Raw genomic sequence first — 19986 nt, forward strand, 5'->3', positions numbered from 1 at the left:
TCTTTTTTTTTTCTTTGTCTCACTTTCTTTGCTTAAACTGCACAATGTCTAGTGTCTGTAATTCTGTGGCAAAGGTCTGGCAATTTTTGGCAATTCTTTTCAAACCTCTCTTTGTCTACAGATCCAGGATTTGTTTTGCTGTCCATCTTAATTGATTTCCCTGGCGAGTCAGGTGTTTGCATCATCTCTGTGAAACGCTCGACTCCTTGTGAAGCAGAAGTGAGCAGAGACACCACAAAAAATTGCATCAGATCCAGAACGGTCAAATAAAAACAGCATGTTTTGCCCCCAGTGTAACATAGCAACCATAGAACAGTGAGTAACTGTGTCCCTGGTACACACAAAGAGAGAAAGTTCTTTAAATTTGGCCTTTTTCTTTTCCTTGATATCTTCTCTCCTGCTGTTCACTATGCAGCCGTCCCTGCACTGCATCATGCAAGCATGTACCAGTTCTGAACTAAAAACGTAAGCGCTTCAGTTATTTAGATTCTCATCCATCGAACTAAACGTTCAAGAGGGTGTTTGATTCATTTTTATTTTAGGCTAGATTCATTTTAGATGTTTTCAATGATTTGTCTTAGTATTCTATACGATACAAAATTGCGCATTGTATATGTTGTCATCATTATAATGGTGCAAATATTATACAAAGAATCTGCTTTGGAAAGACTGATTATCCTGTGTTTTCCCATATTTGCAATTCCTGCTGTAGAGATGTTTAAGCGTCCCACAGCTACAGTTGTGTGAGCTCATTAATGTAAAAGTCAGGGAATAAAGCTAATTGCACCGTCTTCCAGTGGGTCGAATGAAAAGTCAATTAGGAAGATTAGTTATTTCTGGTAATTCACCTTTCTAAAGGATATTCTTTAATTATGCAATCCTTGCAAAATCCTTCAAACGAGAGATATAAGATATCTCCATTCTTCTTCTTTTTAACCTTTTTTTTTTAAGTCATTCATTTGATTATTCATTATAGAAGTCTGCTATTAGATGGGAGACGAGATTATAAAAGAATAAAATGAATGTTGCCAACAGCTGCAAGCAAGGCTGAAAGTGCACTGAAATGAATTTTTAGACTGATGTTTGAAAAGCATCAGTCTCATCAGTGCACACATACAGGAATCTTTTGACACAGCATGAATATGCATGAGGACTGAGAAGACTGATGCACTCCATGATGTGTGTCTGTTTTATATAATTAAGGTATGCTAATAACGTGGTTTATTTATCACAAGAATCCTGGTGTTTCATTTCGATTCGGTGTGTAGCAGAAAAACACAATCTTTACCCTTTTCTAGAACATCCATTAAGCAAGCTAAAAGCTCTAAGCTACACAGGAGAAAATGTCATCAGACATTCGAGTTGCTGAGGAAAGTGAGTGGAAAATGATTATTTATGAAAATCGAGCCTGCAAATTTTTGGCAGCATGAAAGAAAACGTAATGGATGGGGGAACAGCATCCACTGAAAATCAACTTGAAATGGTCTCTATATCTAGAACTGTTTACAATTGTGTCTAATATATGCAGTTCAATCTGTGTGCAGTAAGCTCCCATCTCTGTTGACTCTCTTGGTAAATTTGAAATGATTCACAGAAACTGAACTGCCAGTTAAAAAAAAAAAAAAAACATAACAGATTCTGCTTGTTTGTCAGTGTATTTTGGACAACCTCTATGGAAAAAATTAAACAAATTAGTGTCAAAAGACCAGACCAGTTCTTATTACTGCTTCTGTTCTGTGTTTGTTGGTCACTGGATTCCAGCCACTGTTACAGTTTTCATGTCCTTAGGACAAATATAACTAACAAATGAAAATGTGATTGTCTTGAAAATATTTATGATGCATTTTAAGTGAGTGAATATGTCTTGCCATGCCAAAAAAAATAGTTTCTCAGTAATCCATGAAAAATCGTAATTTCAAAGCATTTTGATAGTTCTTATGCATGTATTCGGTGTGCTTCTAAATTACTCTAGTTTTTGGATCTGTTTTTTTACATAAAACCAATCCCGTAAACTAATAGCAAAGGGCTAACTTTTCAGGACTGGGGATCAGAAACCAGGTTTATCAAATATTGACAATCAGCAACATATTGTTGGTCACAAGTCACAGGTTCTTGATATCTGTGTGCACTAGTTTAATTTCAGCTCAGTATATGGAGTCCCTGGACCACCTTTTCTCTTTCCTGGTATTACACTTAATCCTCTAGGCTGTCTTGGACAATTTCTGATAATTAGACTAGTTTGTTATTTTTGACTGGGCAGTAGAATTTAGCCCACACACCGGGACTGAGGGTGAGCCACGGGAGGTCTTGCTGTCAGGTAAAATCAATCAATCTCATCTTTTTGCCCATTAGTTGTTGCTGTTCGCTTCAGAGCCTCAATGCTCTTACAGTCGGTAAAAGTGTGTTTTATGTAAGAAAAGAGGTGCTGACAAATCGTAGGCTATGATTGATTTATTTTCCTGTGGTTCATCCTATCCCAATGACATTTTTTTCCCTGACATGCAGAGTGTGCTTAGCTGTGATTCTGGAGAAGGGGCATTTTTCTTTCCACGTAGCCAGAGAACAACAAGCATCTTCTGGATTGCCCAAAAAAAGTGGAAGTTACTGGAACTTATGCATCGACAAAATGAAAAATATCTGTGATCATTTCTGTGATAACAGCTTTCTTAGTCCCAGCAAGTGTACATCCACTGAATCAGAATACTCTTTGTCCTCTTAAACCTCTTGATTCACAAATTAAGCATTAGATTTTCCTGATCTGTTTGAAAACAGGGACACTTCACCTGTGTTGACTGGCTATATGTCTGCCTCGTTGGACCAATGGACAGGTCGCCTTGTCTTTTGGGACAGGATGGTGCTAACCTGGCAAAGGTGTGTAGATAAGGTAGCCATTACAGTTAACACAGCAATGTTAAAGGAGACACATCATATCTATTTTTAACAAGTTGGCACAATTTCTTGTGGTCTTATTTAGACAGATCAGACATGCTCTGGTCAAATATTACTTAGCTTAAGCACAGCAGCCATATTCTGCCCCCTGTTGGCAGAAAACTCCTCTGTTTGAGGGTTAAGGGTGCGGGGAAGTAAGCAGCCACCTACTCCGAACACGAAGGAGCTCCTTAAGAAATTTGACTATCAAAGCTTCAAAAGGGCATTTGTAGAATAGTTATTTTTTTCATATGTTTGTATTGTTGGCTGAAGACATACTGTCATGCTGGCTGTCATACACTGAACTGTACATTTATATGATACGGTGTGTTTCAGTATCTTACCTGTTACCAAGACCTGGGCCTCTGGTGTGCAACTTAATGCAATAAATGCAAACATGATGAAGCTATTCCTCCAGTCAAACTGGTCAAGCCCTCTCTTTATTTATAGATATAGTTACTTGTGTGATCCCACAACAGATAACTGATCCCTTTTAGAGGCACAATTTCTTCATGGTCCAGCATTGAACTGACCCAATTTGGTAAAACAGTCCAATGAAAAGTGGCTGCGACTCACACTTTTGCTAACTCTTGCTGGAACCTACCTTCAAACAAAAGGTTTAACCACTGAGTGCTTATATCGTCTGAGGCAGGGGCTGATATAAGATGCATACTACTCAGTACAATACGGAACAGTACAGAGCATTTACATGCAAAGTGGGCTTCATCATTCTACCAGGTTGATTGGAAGCATGAAATTGAGGATTTTCGAGGATGAGACCAAGCGGAGGAGGTGGGATGAACTTGAAAAGTGAGTTAAGTTTCCAATGAAAATCTGAACGGGTCACTGAATGAGATAGCTTCAGGCCTGAGAGACATAAAACAAAATGCCAGGTTTGTATTTTTTTCCAGGGTTTTTCAACTGGTATCGACTTCCAACTCACAAATATATGCTCTAAAGCAGAGGTCTTCAAGGGGGTCCGCAGAGGTACTGCAGGGGGGTCGCGAAATCTTTGGTTGATTAGACGATTTTCAACATTTCTTTTTTTTTTTTTTTTTCAAACTGTTTTTTCTCACAAATTGTGTGCAAACGTGTGCCATCCACAGATGGTTTGAGGATTCATTGTCCCATCTACATGCATGTTTAAAGTTAAAATCTGTGGATTATTTGAATAGCTTAGTGTTGTATGCAAGATGTTTGTGGCACGGCCACCCTGTACCTTGCACATGTTTAAAATAAAAACATGAATATATTAACCTGTGTATTATTTGAATAGCTTAGTATTGAATGTACAATAACAGAGTAGCTATGTTTATACATGGCACTAGGCCCCGTTAAATATAAAACACAATTGTATGCCATATAAATAGTAGGGGGGTCCCTGCTCCAACTCTCCATCAGTTTGGGGGTCCCTGGCCTGAAAAACGTTGAAGACCCCTGCTCTAAAGAACAGCCAAAATTAAAAAGAGCAAACAATGTCTTAACCACTTTGTCTGTATGATTCAATATTTGAGCTTACTTTACTTTACACCAGCCTTTTCTTCTTTATTTCATTTTAATGTCATCTTCTTTTCCAAGGAGTTTTCCTTAACCACCACTAAGGCAGCGTGAGCAAAAACATCTTGAGTCAAGACTCTCCAACAGACACTACACAATCCTGGTTTACATGGAGACCTCCAAAGAGGGCTTAACTTTGCTAAGGCAAGACTGTTGAACTCAGTGACTATTTAATAACTCAAAATGAAAACAATTCAATTTTAGTCATCAATTTAGATGTTGGACATGAAAAAATGTTGTTTCCAAGACACAAGGACATGACTGTGGCACAATGAAATACACTAAATTCCATTCCAAAAGAAGAAAATGCTGATGAGAAAACAACATTAACAATGTGAAGTTCAGACCTTAATCTCATCTATAATTTTTTGAGGGATCAACTGATGACAAGGGAGTCTTTTGGTTTCAAAAACCTTTCAAAATGATTTAAAAAATAATTTTTGCCTGGAATTATTGAAGTGGCAGCCATGACAAGAACAGGTCGAATTTCTGTATCTAAATGTTAAGGACAGGAGCTTCAATAGTTCCCTCATTTCATCCTGAAGCATAGAAAAATACTGGGTCATCCTTCATGAAAGGACTGATTCTGTCCCACAATTTCTTGTGGCCACATCTTTCAAAGTGATTATATTCATTTGTAATCACTGTGATTTTCACAGAATGATATGACGACGGGAGGCTGATTATGATTAGACTGTAGTATCAGCAGTATCTTCTACTTCCGGGTCTGTCTCTTTTGAGTCTTAATAATTAAATGATATTTTAAGACCACAGTTCCAAAAAAGGTCAATATGCTGCGTAAAATGGAAAAAAACAGAAAAAAAACAAAAAAACCCCAGAATGCAATGATTTACAAATGTCAGAAATCAATATTTTATGCACAATAGAACATAGACAACATCAGTAGTTGAAAATGTGACATTTTACCAGTTCTTTAAATGAATGAATAACTTTTTTATCATTATCACTTAGATTGTATTAATTTTCTTCAACTTAAATTAATAATTTTGGGAGTGATATCAGTGGTAAAAATGTGAAAACAACATAAGGAAATTTTCAACATGTACTATTTTGAAATAATATTATTAACAATAATTGTTAATAATAATTTGTTATCATTTGTTATTAACAAATGTATCATCAACAAATATCCAATATGGATTGATGGCTTAACTGTATGAAACTGTCAGTAAACCCATGACGAGTTTGGATAGGGTGGATGTTATACAGAGTAGCTGGGTGGAGAGTGTTTATAATTAGGTGACATTTTTCTTGTCTTATTTAGTAGAAAACATGTTTCAGCTACTCTTGCGTCTGTATTTGGAAAACTGAGGAAATGAGCGATTTATAATTAGGGCATCTCAGATACTAAAGTTCTTATACAAGCAATGAGAGTGTAAATTCCTTTACAGTCACCAACAAAATGTTTCAGTCCCCACTGTATTCCCCATGCTATGTGAGCTTGAATAATTGTGCTGGTGACTGTATGTGGTGGGATTGTAGCTTTCACTTTCATATAAACAATCTACTGACAAGTTGGTTTTCTCACTTCTATATTTATTTCTTGTGCTCGATTTTACACGGAGCTGATTTTCACCATTTTGTGACCCCATCATCAGACACCTTTTATAAATCCTCTCTATAGTTCAAAGTATTTTGAAAGTAATCGTGGAAGACATTAAGCACAAGATTGTAAACAGATCTGAAATAATGTAATCATGTAAACTCTGGCACTGCCATAAATGATAAGCCAGTTGTGTATTTCCTCTCTTAATTTGCATGGGCCTTTATCTTTTCGGGTGACTTCTCCTTTTCCATTTGCTTGCTCAGCCGCTGCTTCTGGGCAGCGAAACGATAATGTGGTTTAATGTTGTGCAGATTTGCAGAGGGATGGGACATGCAGGTCTGCATCTGGTCAAGCAGAGAGTAAATCTCTGCGCTCTTCATTTGGACATATCGTTCCAAAACGCCTTGCCCTGGCTTGTCATGGCTCTCTTGACAAATGTGCTGCATTAAAAAGCAAAGCAACAACGGCGACCCTTTTCAAATGCGTTTCTAATGGTCTTGTGTAAATTTCTGCATACAGTTTAAAATGTTTTTTACCCATGAGAAACAGATCAAATCACAACATGCACAATTCACGTGTCTCTGTGCTGACCTACCTTAAGCTTTGACCCCACACTGAAGCGTACCGTGTTCTCTTGATGCCCAAAGGTGACATACATGTGCTCTTGTGAGTATATGCGCACACTAATGTGGGGTCCAAGGGTGAAGGTGAGAGGCTTGAAGGGGAGGCTACGCACATGTGGGTCAAAATACAACCAGTTCCAGCGCCTCCTCAGATCTCCTGACTCACTGAAGCAGAGACCTCCATTAGGAGTCAGATTCAACCTTAAACACAGCACGAAGATAGGAGATACAGATGGTCAGAAACTCTCTGAGGGAACCTGGGAGGTCTTAAGTATTTGATGCGGAAAACACAAAATCAACAGTTTGCAAGTTTTTGCCTAGAAACAGCTAGCCATTGGCAGAGGGTAACAAAATACATACAAGCTACTTAAATGGCAAGTTATTGATATATTATTTCTTATTTTCTTGAGAAAAATAGCAGTTTAATATGTGTTTTACGGGGAATTGTACTCCAGTTGGATTTAATGTTGAAAAAACACAACCAGGTTTATTGTTTGATTTTGCTAAGCTTAACTATGATTTAGCAAAAATTCTTATCTGATTTTTCCACTGCAAAGTGTATAAGCATGTTTCTTACAAACTGAAGCAAGGCCTAATTTTGCCAATTGAGTCCTTCATTTACATTACAGTCGTGACTTTAATGGAGTAACAGTTACCGTATCATTCCATTGGGATGGTAGCATGTGGAGTGGCCTTTATTTGTGAAAATGCCTTTGATGCCAGGTTCTGTGTCCTTGTCCTCCAAGATTATGTAAGTGAGGTCATCAGCTTCTGCTGAGGATACTATAATGGCTGCTTTCCCAGAGGGATAACTTTCTCTATTAAGGGTCATTAACAATGAGCAAACCTTTTATCAAAAGACACAAATGTAGTCTCTCATTTATATTTTGACCTAATCCTCTACCTTCAACTTTATGCAAGACTTAAAAGGATACCAAACATTACCCGTTCCATCTGGACATAGGGTCAGGAAACATTTCCCGCTCCTGTAGAACTTCTTGATTACTTCTTTTATCTGTGACACAAAATGGCCAAGTTATTTATTAGCCAATGTGTCTGGTAAATACTACTGTCTCAGCCAATGTGCCTGCGCCTTTATCCTTTTTTCCCTGCATCTTTGACGGATGATCAAACGCTAATTATGGTTTGGGAAAGACCACAACAACAGCCTCGCCATTACAAAAGCATAAACATACTTTTGGTCCACCATCTGTCTCTTCCTGTAGTGTAAACATGCCACTCAGAGGGACGCGAGGCTCATCCCTGATCTCTTCTGACAGTCTATATCTTATAGGTTTGATTTGAGCACAGCCTGAGCAGAGAAAGGAGAATATCTGTTTATTCCTATCTCCTCAATAAGAGGCAGTAAAAGCGACGTACTAAACATTATCATTTGTACTTGTTTATCTAGACAAGTCTTGAGGTTGCATACTTACAGGTGCTTTCGTACAAGTTAACTTTTCTCGGTTTTCTCCGGGGTCGCAAATACCTCAACCTAAATTAGACAATGATTGAGTTATTTTCTGCAGAAGATGGGACGATGCAGGATAGGATGCCAACACTCAGGCACCGCCCCATACTTCAGCTGAATCTTGCATGGAACAGTGTGATGGGCGTCTTCTTCGCATAGAGTCACAGCAAAGGCACTGAAATTGTGGGATGGTAATGCAATACTTTGCTATTTCATTTGTAGAGGACAGCATTTATGTGGGTTGATGCCAACCTGTAATCATGTATATTCAGTCAACAGCAAATTGATTCAACCACTTCTGCACGGGGGTTGAATCCTTTTGTTTGTGAGTGTTTTAACTGGTCACTGGTGTGATTGTCCATGGTGTAACTACACCTCTTTACCTCCTTATGAACATTTTTGTGATATTTATGGAATAGCTTTTGGCAGTTTCACAAAATGCAAGATGTTGGAAACTGCAGCCATTTAAATGTGTTATTGAAAACGAAGCAATCTAAAAGTTCTGATTATATGTGACACAAAAGCAAAGCTTTGGCATGGTGCGATTTTAAAAGGCAAACGGGGGCGTGCAATATTGTTGGAACCCAGGAAGCGTGGAGTTTCATTACATTACATTACATTACGGTCATTTTGCAGACGCTTTTAACCAAAGCGACTTACAATAAGTGCGTTCAACATCGGTAGGCAAAAGAACTTCAGGTCACAAGAAATCATAAGTGTATTTCCTTCCAATACCAAACAGCTAAGAGCAAAACTAGTGCTAGAGTAAGTGCGATAAGTCAGATACCTCAGCCTCTCACCAACTGCACACCAGTCACAGCGGGGTGGGGATGCAAACCCTGGTTCGGGTAGGGGAAGACATAAAAGAGGTAAGAAAAGCAGGAATGGGATGCAAACCCTGGTTCGGGTAGGGGAAGACATAAAAGAGGTAAGAAAAGCAGGAATGGGATTCAAACCCTGGTTCGGGTAGGGGGTAATGAAAATATAGAGGGTGCCAGTGGTGGAGGAAACAATAAGTGCATAAGGACCTACTGTTTGAGCCTGGTAACCAACAGGGAATTTAAACAATCTGCTGTGTGACAGCGTTGTATATTTAGTGCTATTGTAATCACCCCACAAAAAGAAGTAGAGCTGTTTTATTGGATGCTACTGGACACTGTTCAATGTATGCCATGATATACAGTTACATGTAGGTTAAAGAAGAATAAAAAGGGACATGGAGTGTAGATTACCTACCTTTTCTTTTCTTTAGCAGCTTCCATCTCCTCACCCCTGATGGTTGCATGAGAGTTCACATCAATCTTTCTATCAGCCTCTTTCTGTGCCAGTTTCTCTCTCTCTTCCTGGATGAGGTCTCTGAGTTTTTTAGCTTCCTCACAACAGAAGAGCTGAATAAAAGAATTTCAATGCTACAAATTTCTTTTCACTTACAACCGAATAGCTGAATTCAATAGTACAAATTTCTTTTTACTCGCTGCGCTCCTCGGCTATGAACCTTGCCCAACCACAAATTGGGTGATTCTGTCTCTCTGTAAAGGTTATCCGAGCAGTTCATTATTTCTAATGAACTAATGTTAAGTCAAACAAACTACACTCACCTTCTCAAAGTGAGTCTCATTTTCCAGTGGTTCCCCGAGTGTGAAGGGCTGACAGAGTTGCCGGCAGTAGTCACAGCGAGTGAGGTGAAAATCTTTTTCAGATTCAGCCTGCAACAAAAAAACTGATTCACAATCACCTCTCCACCTTAGATAGTATAGCCTCCACCTGTGGTTATTACTATGTGCTAATGAAAAAAGAAAATGACATTACTGTTGTTTCCGAGCACTGGACTCGGTCAACAGCACCTTTCTAATGCGATGAGTTTGTTTAGGCTCTGGCTTGTATGCTATGAGGCGAGGTAGACCCAGACATAGTACATCATAGTCCTCTGATGTATTGTCATCGTCTGTCTCCTAATATGGAACAACAGAAAATTAGTAAAAAAGACTTGTACATATTATTTGATGCACATATATGTACATGTATAACCGAGAGGCATCGTCCATTTAAGACATTCAAACATAGATATGACCATCAGTACGTAAAGCTACAAAATAAGTTCAATAAAAGGCACAATAATTGACTGGAGTAGAACTTCAAAAGTTAAGAGTCATCAAATGGCCTAAAAAAACCCTGTAATTTATTCATATACATACAGTTAGTTACTTGTCTATGTTCATCTTTACCTGCCACTTGAGTTCCTCAACTTCCTTTTGAACTGCAGCAGAGAGAAATAATTAGGAATCTGACAGATGTCTTCGAGTCAGGAGAGGCAAAAGGGGAGGGGCAGTTGACCCATTCTCACTCAGACTGATTACATAGCTTACCTTGACAGCTGAAAGAGAGGTTCTGCTCCGCCCACTCCCAATCTGTCTGCGTTTGAGCGCTCACCAGAGTTATAAATTTTCCATCCAACCCGCAAACCTCCATGAAATGTGGCAAGGCCACACTGTTTGGAAGACCGAAAATGCAAAATAAGAATTTGATTTAAATGAGTTTAAGATAAAACATTTGAATGGAATATATATACACATGTATGATTTTATTAAATATCTATAATAATGCAGTGTATCTGTAACTGTTAGACGTAACAGTGGTGTTAGACTATCAAAATTAGACCCTTGGCTGACTCAGGCACATTTTACGTTCAACTTATTTATGAGTCTGTTCACTTTTCAGTGTGCTAATTCATGCTTGGTAGGTGGTAGACCGCTGAATTCATTATATTATTATTATTTCCGTGAGTCAGTGTCGCTGTTGGTGTAGATTATCAGCAGTGCGAGTAAAACTAATCCAACCAGCTTGAATAAAAGGCCACTTGACTTCTGAAAAGTTTTCACCTCTCATCTGAAGGCCTTGACTTCTGAATGACTGGTTTGAAGTTTTGGACTCCCAAAAATGCCTCTACTAAGTAAAGATGCCTTTCAGATTGGAAGTAAAACCTATTCAAGAATAATAAAGAAAAGTATATGTGCTTTTTCATTTGTGGAGCTTGAGGCCCGATTAAAGTCCTTCACAGGATTGTCAGGATTAAGATCAGAGAAGGATGTAAATACAGGTATGCTGTAAGAGGGCGAGCAAGGTAACAAAAGAACTTTTAACACTTAACAAACAGAAGGCACAAAGGACAGGAACTCCTATTTACAAGAAATACAAAAGCAGAAAATTAAAACAGACCCGTGAGCAAAACAGACATGAAGCAGGGAACAATGACGAGTAAATGGTAGAGAACAAAGGGAAATGAGGAATATATATATATATATATATATATTTATATATATATATCTTAAACCTATTTGGGGTTGGGTTAATGCTAATGCAATGCAGGTTAAAGACAACTGAAACACCTGAACACAGATATAGAGCAAAGAAGCACAGGAAGAAAAACCTAGGGAATACAAATCAAAAAATAAAAACCAATCAAGCACAAAGAAAATAACCAAATTCACACAATAAGAGAAGAATATTTTGTCAGTCCTACAAGGACACTGAGTGCACGGGGGTATATAGAGCTATTGCAAATCATGGGTTACAAGCTTTCTAATTAATACTGCACATGTAACACTAATCCAACAAAATAAATCTGAAAAGTAACAGTCATTAGGGGAGTGGATTACATAATCTAACTTCCACTGTAGAATATATAATGCATCTTGACAACATTATATAATCTTTCATTCAATTCCATATTAAGTGGCTGCTGTTATTTTCTCCTAAGAGCACAGTGATAATCCAAGTGTTTCGAGACTAAACAACATTTCACATCACACAATTGGAGGTAGCGATTGCAAACTGTTTTGAAAAAAAAAAACATTATGTTTTCATGTGAAAACAAGTTTTCATGTGAAAGCTGTTTTTGCACTGCAAGTACCACAGCTGTAATGACAGCTTCGGCGACAAAAATTAGAAGGCAGTAGCAGCAGTTAATGTTTAGTTTTCAAGATGAAAAGCTTTTTAACAACTTTGAACAGTACAGCAGGCTGATGTCATAGCATCATATTTAAAAAAAAAATAAATTACAGCTAAAGATAAACATACAAGGGGTGACTTAAGAATTAATGAGTGTTACATTTCATCTTTACGTCTGTCACTCAAGCTTTTGCAAATTGCAGTCTCTTACAGATTCTTTTCCATTGATGGCATACTTGAGCCTTGTGATTCTCTCCGTTGGCCTACATGGAAAAGAAACAGAAAATTGCATTCATATAGAATCTGCAGACAGCCCTAACTATGAACATTTCTCATATTTTTTCATTTCCAACTTACTTCTCTCAGTCTGCTCTTGGGGAAAAATGCCAGCACATACTTTCCCAAGGTCATTTGTCACAAGTGAAGCACAGATCTGAGCACTGAAGAGAGAGCTGGAGTTGTTGTCAGGCACGTTATTAACAATGGGATCTCTCTTGTCGTCACATGTCTCGTGCTCCTCCAGGCTCTTCAGGTTGTCATAAAACTGTAGAGGGGAGAAGTCACCTTCTCTAGGACTCTCAGGAGAGGGAGCGGCAGAGGCAGTGTCTCCAAGGTAGGATGGGGACAGACTCATGTTTTCAGAACTTGGTATGTCAAATGAAGCAAAAATCTCCAGAGGAAACTCACTGAATACTGTACAGTTCCATTCCTATCCTATTTGTTATTGTTCAACTTTGGTTGCCTGGCAGTAGCAGTACATCAGTTTCATGCAAAATGTCACATAGTTGCAGAAGATCCTTTTCCAACATGCATCACATTAATCAGAAATGACGTCTTAGAGTGTGATAGAGGCTTTTGTTGCTTTCAGCACACAAAAAGCTCTCCATAATAGATTATTCATTTATTTATTTTCACAATTAGTTTTTTTAGAAACACCTATGTCCAAAAAAGAAAATGGACTTGTTTTTATTTATTTTTAATTTTTTTTCAAGAAGATAAAAACAGTAACATAATATACCCACAGAAGACTGAAATGATCTCACTCTGTGATAATAGACGGTGCACTTCAACACTATCCTTTCATTCAGGGTGATGCAGCGAGGGAAGTAATTACAGTCAGTACTGACAGATCGATGACTAATGCTGACAACAATACCTTAGTCTATAAAAGTCTGATTTCCCTCAGCTGGTTTTCAAACATTTACAACAGCACAGCGCCAAAGAGTCCGTCTGTGTATTAAACATAGAGCCTATTTTTCCCGGTTTTACTGCGACTTTCTTGCACAGTGTGTGTGTACATCTGAAGGTAAGCTGGAATAATTCACTGCATCACACCCTGTAAGCGCTGTTTGTTAATTTCTTATGAAAAGGAAATTGGACGAATGCTTTACGCCACCTCAATGCATTGCTGTAAATCTAAAGGCAAATATGCTAATTCTTGCAATTCTTGTTTTCAGTGCGTATTTGGCAAAAACGCTTTTCTGAGGAAATCATCAACAATGTGGACCGTGACACTCCTTCTGTTTTTTGGAAATATCCTCTGCGGATTACAGGCCAATGATCAGCTTTCAGAACCGCTCCCTGTAATTGAGCACTTAGAAACAGCCTCACCTAGTCTTTTAATAGAGGAAACGCCGAAATCCAACAGCTCAGTTCTTCCAACCCAAGTAACAGGAGCAAAAATACCACGTCCTCCTATGTGCTCAGAGTCCACCAGAATTAGAGGCACCTTCAAAAATGTCAATATCATGGTATCAGTGCTAGTGTTTGTTGTTGGAATAGTGGGAAATTCAGCCTTACTTAAAGTCATATATGTTAACAAAAACATGAGAAGTGGACCTAACATCATCATAGCAAGCCTTGCTTTGGGGGATCTGATCCATATTGTGATAGACATTCCAGTCAACTCATACAGGGTGAGTTATTTTCCCATCTGCTGTGTCAAATTGTTGCATCCCGCGTCTCTGCAATCTATTTATTTCTTCTTCTTATTTCTTTCTTCTTAAAAGAAATGTCCTTGTCTTTATTGCAGCTCATGGCGGAGGATTGGCCCTTCGGTTTAGCTCTATGCAAACTCGTCCCTTTCATCCAGAAAACTTCTGTAGGGATTACTGTGTTGAGTTTATGTGCTCTGAGTGTTGACAGGTAAGGAGATAAGGTGCACTGTCCTGTGCCCTCCGAGAAAATTGTTTTTGCTTGTTACCATCTGTATTTCATCTAGCAGACAGATTTGTTTAGCATTGGTCCTTGAAGTGTGCTTCAATTGGAAGAATATATCATTGCTACAGACAAAAAGTTCCCCAAGCTATATCATGTTCTCATTGATTTTGCAGATACCGTGCTGTTGTATACTGGAATCAAATCAAAGGAATTTGGGTTTCTGTGTGGACAACAATTGAAATAACCCTGATATGGGTTATTTCTATCCTGCTGGCTGTCCCTGAAGTGGTCGGCTTTGATATGATAACAATGGACTATAAAGAAAAACATCTGAGAATATGTCTGCTTCATCCCATGCAAACCACACAGTTCATGCAGGTAATGTAATGCTGTGCACCCAAAGCTACCAGATAAAATAAACACATCAAGCGAGAAGGTCATCTTTGAAAGGAAAACAGATAATAATGATGTAATTCTTTTTTTTTCATAACTTCATCAGATGCTAAGTTGATGTTTCTGTTTACTCGCACAAATATGTATGAAATATTGTTACTTGGATGCTGCATGATAGTAACCCCAGAACACCACGTCACCTCCAGCACTGACAGCCTGTTGGCCTCTGTCATGTTTAATCAACAGTTTTATAAAGCTGTAAAAGACTGGTGGCTCTTTGGCTTCTACTTTTGCATGCCACTGGCTTGGACTGCAGTTTTCTACACGCTGATGACCAGGAAGATGCTGAAAAATACTGAGAATACATTAGGCGATCACATCAAACAGGTTCGAAGATAAACTTCCACTTTTTGGCACATTTAAAAAATTGTTTGACATGTTTTCAACGTTTAGAGTTTAACGTGAATTCTATCTTTTCTTTTAAAGAGGCGAGAAGTCGCAAAAACGGTCTTCTGCTTGGTGATTGTGTTTGCACTGTGCTGGTTTCCTTTATACCTGAGCAGAATCTTAAAATCAACCATGTATGACGAGAAAGACCCTAACAGATGCCAGCTACTTAGGTGAGCACAAAGGACCGAGATAACTTTATTTTTCTGTAAGTGGAGTTTTTTGTGTGATTTTCATAATGTCTGCGTTTTACTTTTCAGTGCCTTTCTTGTCCTCGACTACTTTGGTATTAACATGGCATCGCTGAACTCATGCATCAACCCAATTGCATTGTACATAGTCAGCAAAAGATTCAAGAGATGTTTCAAGGTGAGTGCTTTTTGTAGTTGCTCCTTTCCGTTGTAGACAAACCTGGTGAATGTTGAAAACATTGTGGTTCATGTTGGATGAGCTGTCATGTGTGTCATTATGGGCATAAAAGAGTCATGTCTGAAAAGACCGCTGCCCAGACTGCAGCAACTGCCCCCAAGGGGGGTAATAAGTGAAAATGGTCTGAAAAACACCATCAAGGGAAAAGAAGAAAAAAAACACTTGGCAATGTAGCAGACACTTGAATCAGTGTGATGTGTCATGTGGAAGAAGAAAACATAGCTTCAAGGCAGTTTTTAAGGGAAGATGTTTAAGTCTTTATTACATTATAATCTCTGAGGTAGATATTGGAATTATCATCTGATTTATTTGGACCATCAGGTTATTTGAACATCAGGTTAACACCACAGGGAACATTTTTCCTCTGTTTTCATGTCATATTTATGTATCCATTTTTGCACTTGTTGGTTTAGATTACCTCCTCCATGTCAATTAAAAGAAAACCTCAAGTTTATATAAATGCCAACTTGGACCATTTTCCACAAGACCTCCTCTTGCATGCCCTCACTGAGTTATTGAAGGCTCGTCTAAAGGCTCATTTGTAAATAGCACAAATTAAAGTACGATTTTCTCCCTGTGAAATCCATGAGAAATGTGTCTTAAGCTCTGGTCAAATTTTGCGTGTGATCCTTCAGGCATGTCTGTGCAGTTGGTGTCCACCTCTTCAAGCTGCAACGCGTGACGAGGCGCAGGCTGCATTGAAGTCCAGAATGCAGGATCAAGCCTCAGAGCAGAGTTGCGACGTCAAAGCTCACAAGGAGACTTCCACACCTCCACCAGTTAACGCCTTACTGTGTTAACAAAACTCATGTGGAACTGTGAAAATACTTTGTGATCTGTCAATATTTCTTTAACAAATATGTATGACTTTCAAAACATCAACTAACGCAGCTCTATCTGTATCTTGGCAACCTTGACATGCCATCCCAATAACAAAAAAATACCTTCTGAATCACACCGTCTTTTGTAATGCTGTCGTCAGTTGAACATCTGCTTTGGCATGAGCAACCTGGAGTCAGACTCTTCAGACTGTTATTTGCCCCCGAGGCTTGACTCACTTCCAACCATTACATCAGATTTTACCTCGTACCTATCCTGTATCATACATCACGGTTCTCAAATCACTGTTTTGGGTGCGATGTTAACCCTGGCACCCATCAACAGTTATCTTGTCACAGTTTACGGCCTGCATATATATTTATAAAATTCTCTTTCTGGATTCTGGGAAGACACTGTGCCGCAAGAGAACAAGCAAATGCTAACTCAAAATTATTGCTGTAGGTATTATGAGAAGCTGTATTATTAGCTCTTAAATGTTAGTTTCATTCCAGTTTCATACAGTTACTGTTCACAGCATAGGAAAAGTCTATAGCATTCCCTTCCTTCTTGAACTTTGAGAATCATATCAAATTGATGCCACATAGAGATTCTGTCTCTGCCTCTGAATGAATTGATTGATGGTGGCCTATTTTTAATGCATTGTTAAATGTGTAATGCATGGAGACACTTTATAAAAGACCTGAGAGTGGGGAAGAAGGAAAATGAAGATGACAGAATGAGGTCAGGAAGAGAGAGCGATGGTGGGAGTGGGGGGGGGGGGGTTGGTGCGGAAGAAGGGGGGGCACCTGATAGGTCCTCCTGTCACAGGACAAGGCAAGCACAAACAGAGCACCGTTCTTCCTGCTAATGCTGCATCAGTCTGCAAAACTGTCTCGGTGCTGTGAGCTGGAATGCCTATTAAAAGTTGATCTTGTCTGAGTAAACTGAGCTGTTTGTAAAAATGGAGTTAAAGCAGATGAATGCTTGAGATGTTTGTGATGGTTGTATAAAAGTGCGATGTAAGAAGTTCATGTTGTTTTTATAATGCTAACAAAAGTTTAGAAAGGTAAAACCCCTTTATATTGAATCGCATTCGATAACGATCCTATTTTTTACAGCCTATGAATGCTGCAAAGTCTCTTTTGTCCATTATTTCTTTGTTTTTCATTTAATGACTACAACAAAGGCCTCAAATTGTCAACATTGTTTTTTACCCAAACTTCTTTATTCGTGGCAGCGAACTACTGGTTTTCAAGATTACATTTTCCTGATCATTTTTGCAAGATAGAATTAGAAAGCTATAGTTCCATATCACATCCGTTAAGCTGACTGCCACCTTTATAACAGCCTTGCTTTCTTTTTTCCCAATTATTTTAATTACAGTTACGCGGCAAATTTTAGTCTTTAGCTTTAATTTCAGCTATGAATAAGTACAATCTTCTAGTCATGCAAAATATTATTGAACATCACACTTAAATGCTTAATAAAGGAAAGCTGGGTTTTGTAAGACTAAGAAAAATACATGTGCAGTTATTAGCCAATCAGTGTTTACCCCCCACAATTAATTTGTTCATTTTCAATATTAAAAAGTAACATAGGGCCTTTCTGTACCCAACAAAGCCACTCTTATCTTCAATGATTCCCACAAGCCTTCGGTTCGTCGGGTCTGTCAGCTTTTTGATTTTTTTTTGAGAAAAGTTATTTTTTCTTTTTGTCATTTTCAAATCCTGTTCCCTTAAGTTCTTAATCGTATTTAATTCGGGAGATGAAGAGAGATGGAGCATGAAGATCACGATCTTCTTGTACCACTTCTTAAAGATCTTTCAGAAAATGGCAGCAGGTTGGAGAGTTCGTTTTTCCAACTGAATTTCAACCTGAAAAGGTCCAAGCAGCTCATCCTTAAAAACAGCAACTCTACCAATACTTCTCCTCCACATGGTGCCTTACTGGAGGTGATACCCTGTCTTAGTGACTCAGGATGGGTCCATCCATCTGTCCATAAAACATTTGAAATATCTGTCTTCAGATATTTTTTGACCCAATCTTGTCACACATGTTTCAGCTTCTTTACGTCGACCCTATCTCTGAGCGCTTATAACACCTTGTACTTCTGAAGCACTCCAGGCAGGTTGTAGCTCAGGAATATGATTGTTCTCGAGGATAATGGTTTCCTAGTAGCTCCATCTTTAATTTCTCTCAAGTCTTTTTCAAGTAAATTAGCTTTTCTGCTCAAAAAACCTTCTTTTCTTTATACCTTATCACCATAAAAGTGTTACATTTCTCTCACTTCAATCTCACCTTGATCTAAGGTGTTAAAGATTTAGATATCTACCTCCATCATAACAAAAATACAAATCACTGAACATTTTATTGAATCCAATAAGCATTCTGATCAAACGGTTTGTAAAAGTAATGATAAAGCCTGAATAGTTTATTTCTAGAAAATTGTGCATGCAGTCGATACATCACTCTTCTCGGAATTGTTCATGGTGTCGCGTAACTTTTAAATGCCGTTTTAGTTTGAGGTTGCACAGTAATGACAATTTTGTGTCATCTGACTTGAAATGTGTCTGTTTGTGATTAGGGATGCCAAAAATAATTCTTGAGAGAACAGTGAAAGTAACACCAGCCCACACAGCCATATTTCCTGCTGTGGTCACACACTCACGCACCTCTTTCAGCGCTCACATAAGAGGAATGGTGTCTCTGAGGCTTTGACCGTTAAATGCAACAGCGCTGGATAAGACACTGGAGTTAGACATACTAATTTACGCTGAAGCCAATTTTTCCCGTTTGTGATTGAGAAAATGGTCCATGTATTTTTTAAATCAACCCTTTTTTTTATTTTCCTTATTTTTTACGCTTTTAGATTGCGTTTTCCATTCTAAATGATTGTTGTCATTATTATTTTTATGTGCAGGTAACTGACTGAATGTAAATCTAAAGTTTCCATACAGTAGCAGCACACGTCATTGGCTCCTCCTGTCAAATACTAATTTGATGACGTTGTTGTCAAATGCTCAACTCTTCTTAGTTAGAGGAAATGCATACAGATAGTCACTAAATTGTGCCATGCTATCATGTCCCCAGCAGGAAAAGCGCACAACTGCCAGATGACACTGATACAATCAGGCTCTGGTATCTGCAGAAGGGTGACGTCAGTGTCAACATCAACGAGGGAGCAGGAGTCTCAGACCCTTTTTAGTAATCCTTGTACGCACAAGGCTCAAATTCAGCTCCCAGCGGTGCTGCCCGGGCTCCCCAGACTGTGGATTTAATTAAACAGTGTGAAATTAATTAATCAGTGGGGTGGCAGGTAAAAGGACTTCTCACTGGAGCTGCTCACACAACCGAGACAGGCATTTCATGTGCACTGACAGTTATTAATTTGGTGTATGCTTTATTACAGTTTCTTTAAGGAGATGCTGAAATTCTGAGAGATTAAAAAGCTTGGCATGGGAAAAAAGTCATGCAAATTATCAAAACAAGAGCTCCCAAAAATCAAAGTGTAAACCTGTGTTTGATCCGTTCTATCAATTAATTAAAAATTTGAGTTCTGTATAATAATGCGGTGCAAATTAGATGGAAATGAGATAAAATATTCATTTAGTTATCTGGGGAATCTGCCTGGAGGGCTTTTTAGT

The 19986-nt window shown here is 38.4% G+C and overlaps 2 protein-coding genes across 2 annotated transcripts; one reads left to right on the top strand and one right to left on the bottom strand.

Annotated features, from left to right (window-relative positions):
* Positions 1–6255: 6255 nt before the first annotated feature.
* Positions 6256–12728, bottom strand: LOC142395967 (glutamate-rich protein 6-like). Its single transcript, XM_075478515.1, is given in 13 exon segments — positions 6256–6492; positions 6648–6876; positions 7332–7487; positions 7611–7690; positions 7872–7987; positions 8112–8170; positions 9383–9534; positions 9745–9852; positions 9991–10071; positions 10342–10403; positions 10513–10634; positions 12306–12357; positions 12452–12728. Coding segments are annotated over 13 exon segments (1731 nt in total).
* Positions 12729–13593: 865 nt separating this feature from the next.
* Positions 13594–16323, top strand: ednrbb (endothelin receptor type Bb). Its single transcript, XM_075478696.1, has 7 exons — positions 13594–14010; positions 14127–14239; positions 14428–14632; positions 14894–15034; positions 15134–15267; positions 15355–15463; positions 16159–16323. The coding sequence occupies exons 1-7, from the start codon at positions 13594–13596 to the stop codon at positions 16321–16323; spliced, it is 1284 nt and encodes a 427-aa protein (XP_075334811.1).
* The last annotated feature ends 3663 nt before the right edge of the window (positions 16324–19986 follow it).

Source organism: Odontesthes bonariensis, chromosome 12 (assembly GCF_027942865.1).
Source record: "Odontesthes bonariensis isolate fOdoBon6 chromosome 12, fOdoBon6.hap1, whole genome shotgun sequence".
Classification (NCBI taxonomy): Eukaryota; Metazoa; Chordata; class Actinopteri; order Atheriniformes; family Atherinopsidae; genus Odontesthes; species Odontesthes bonariensis.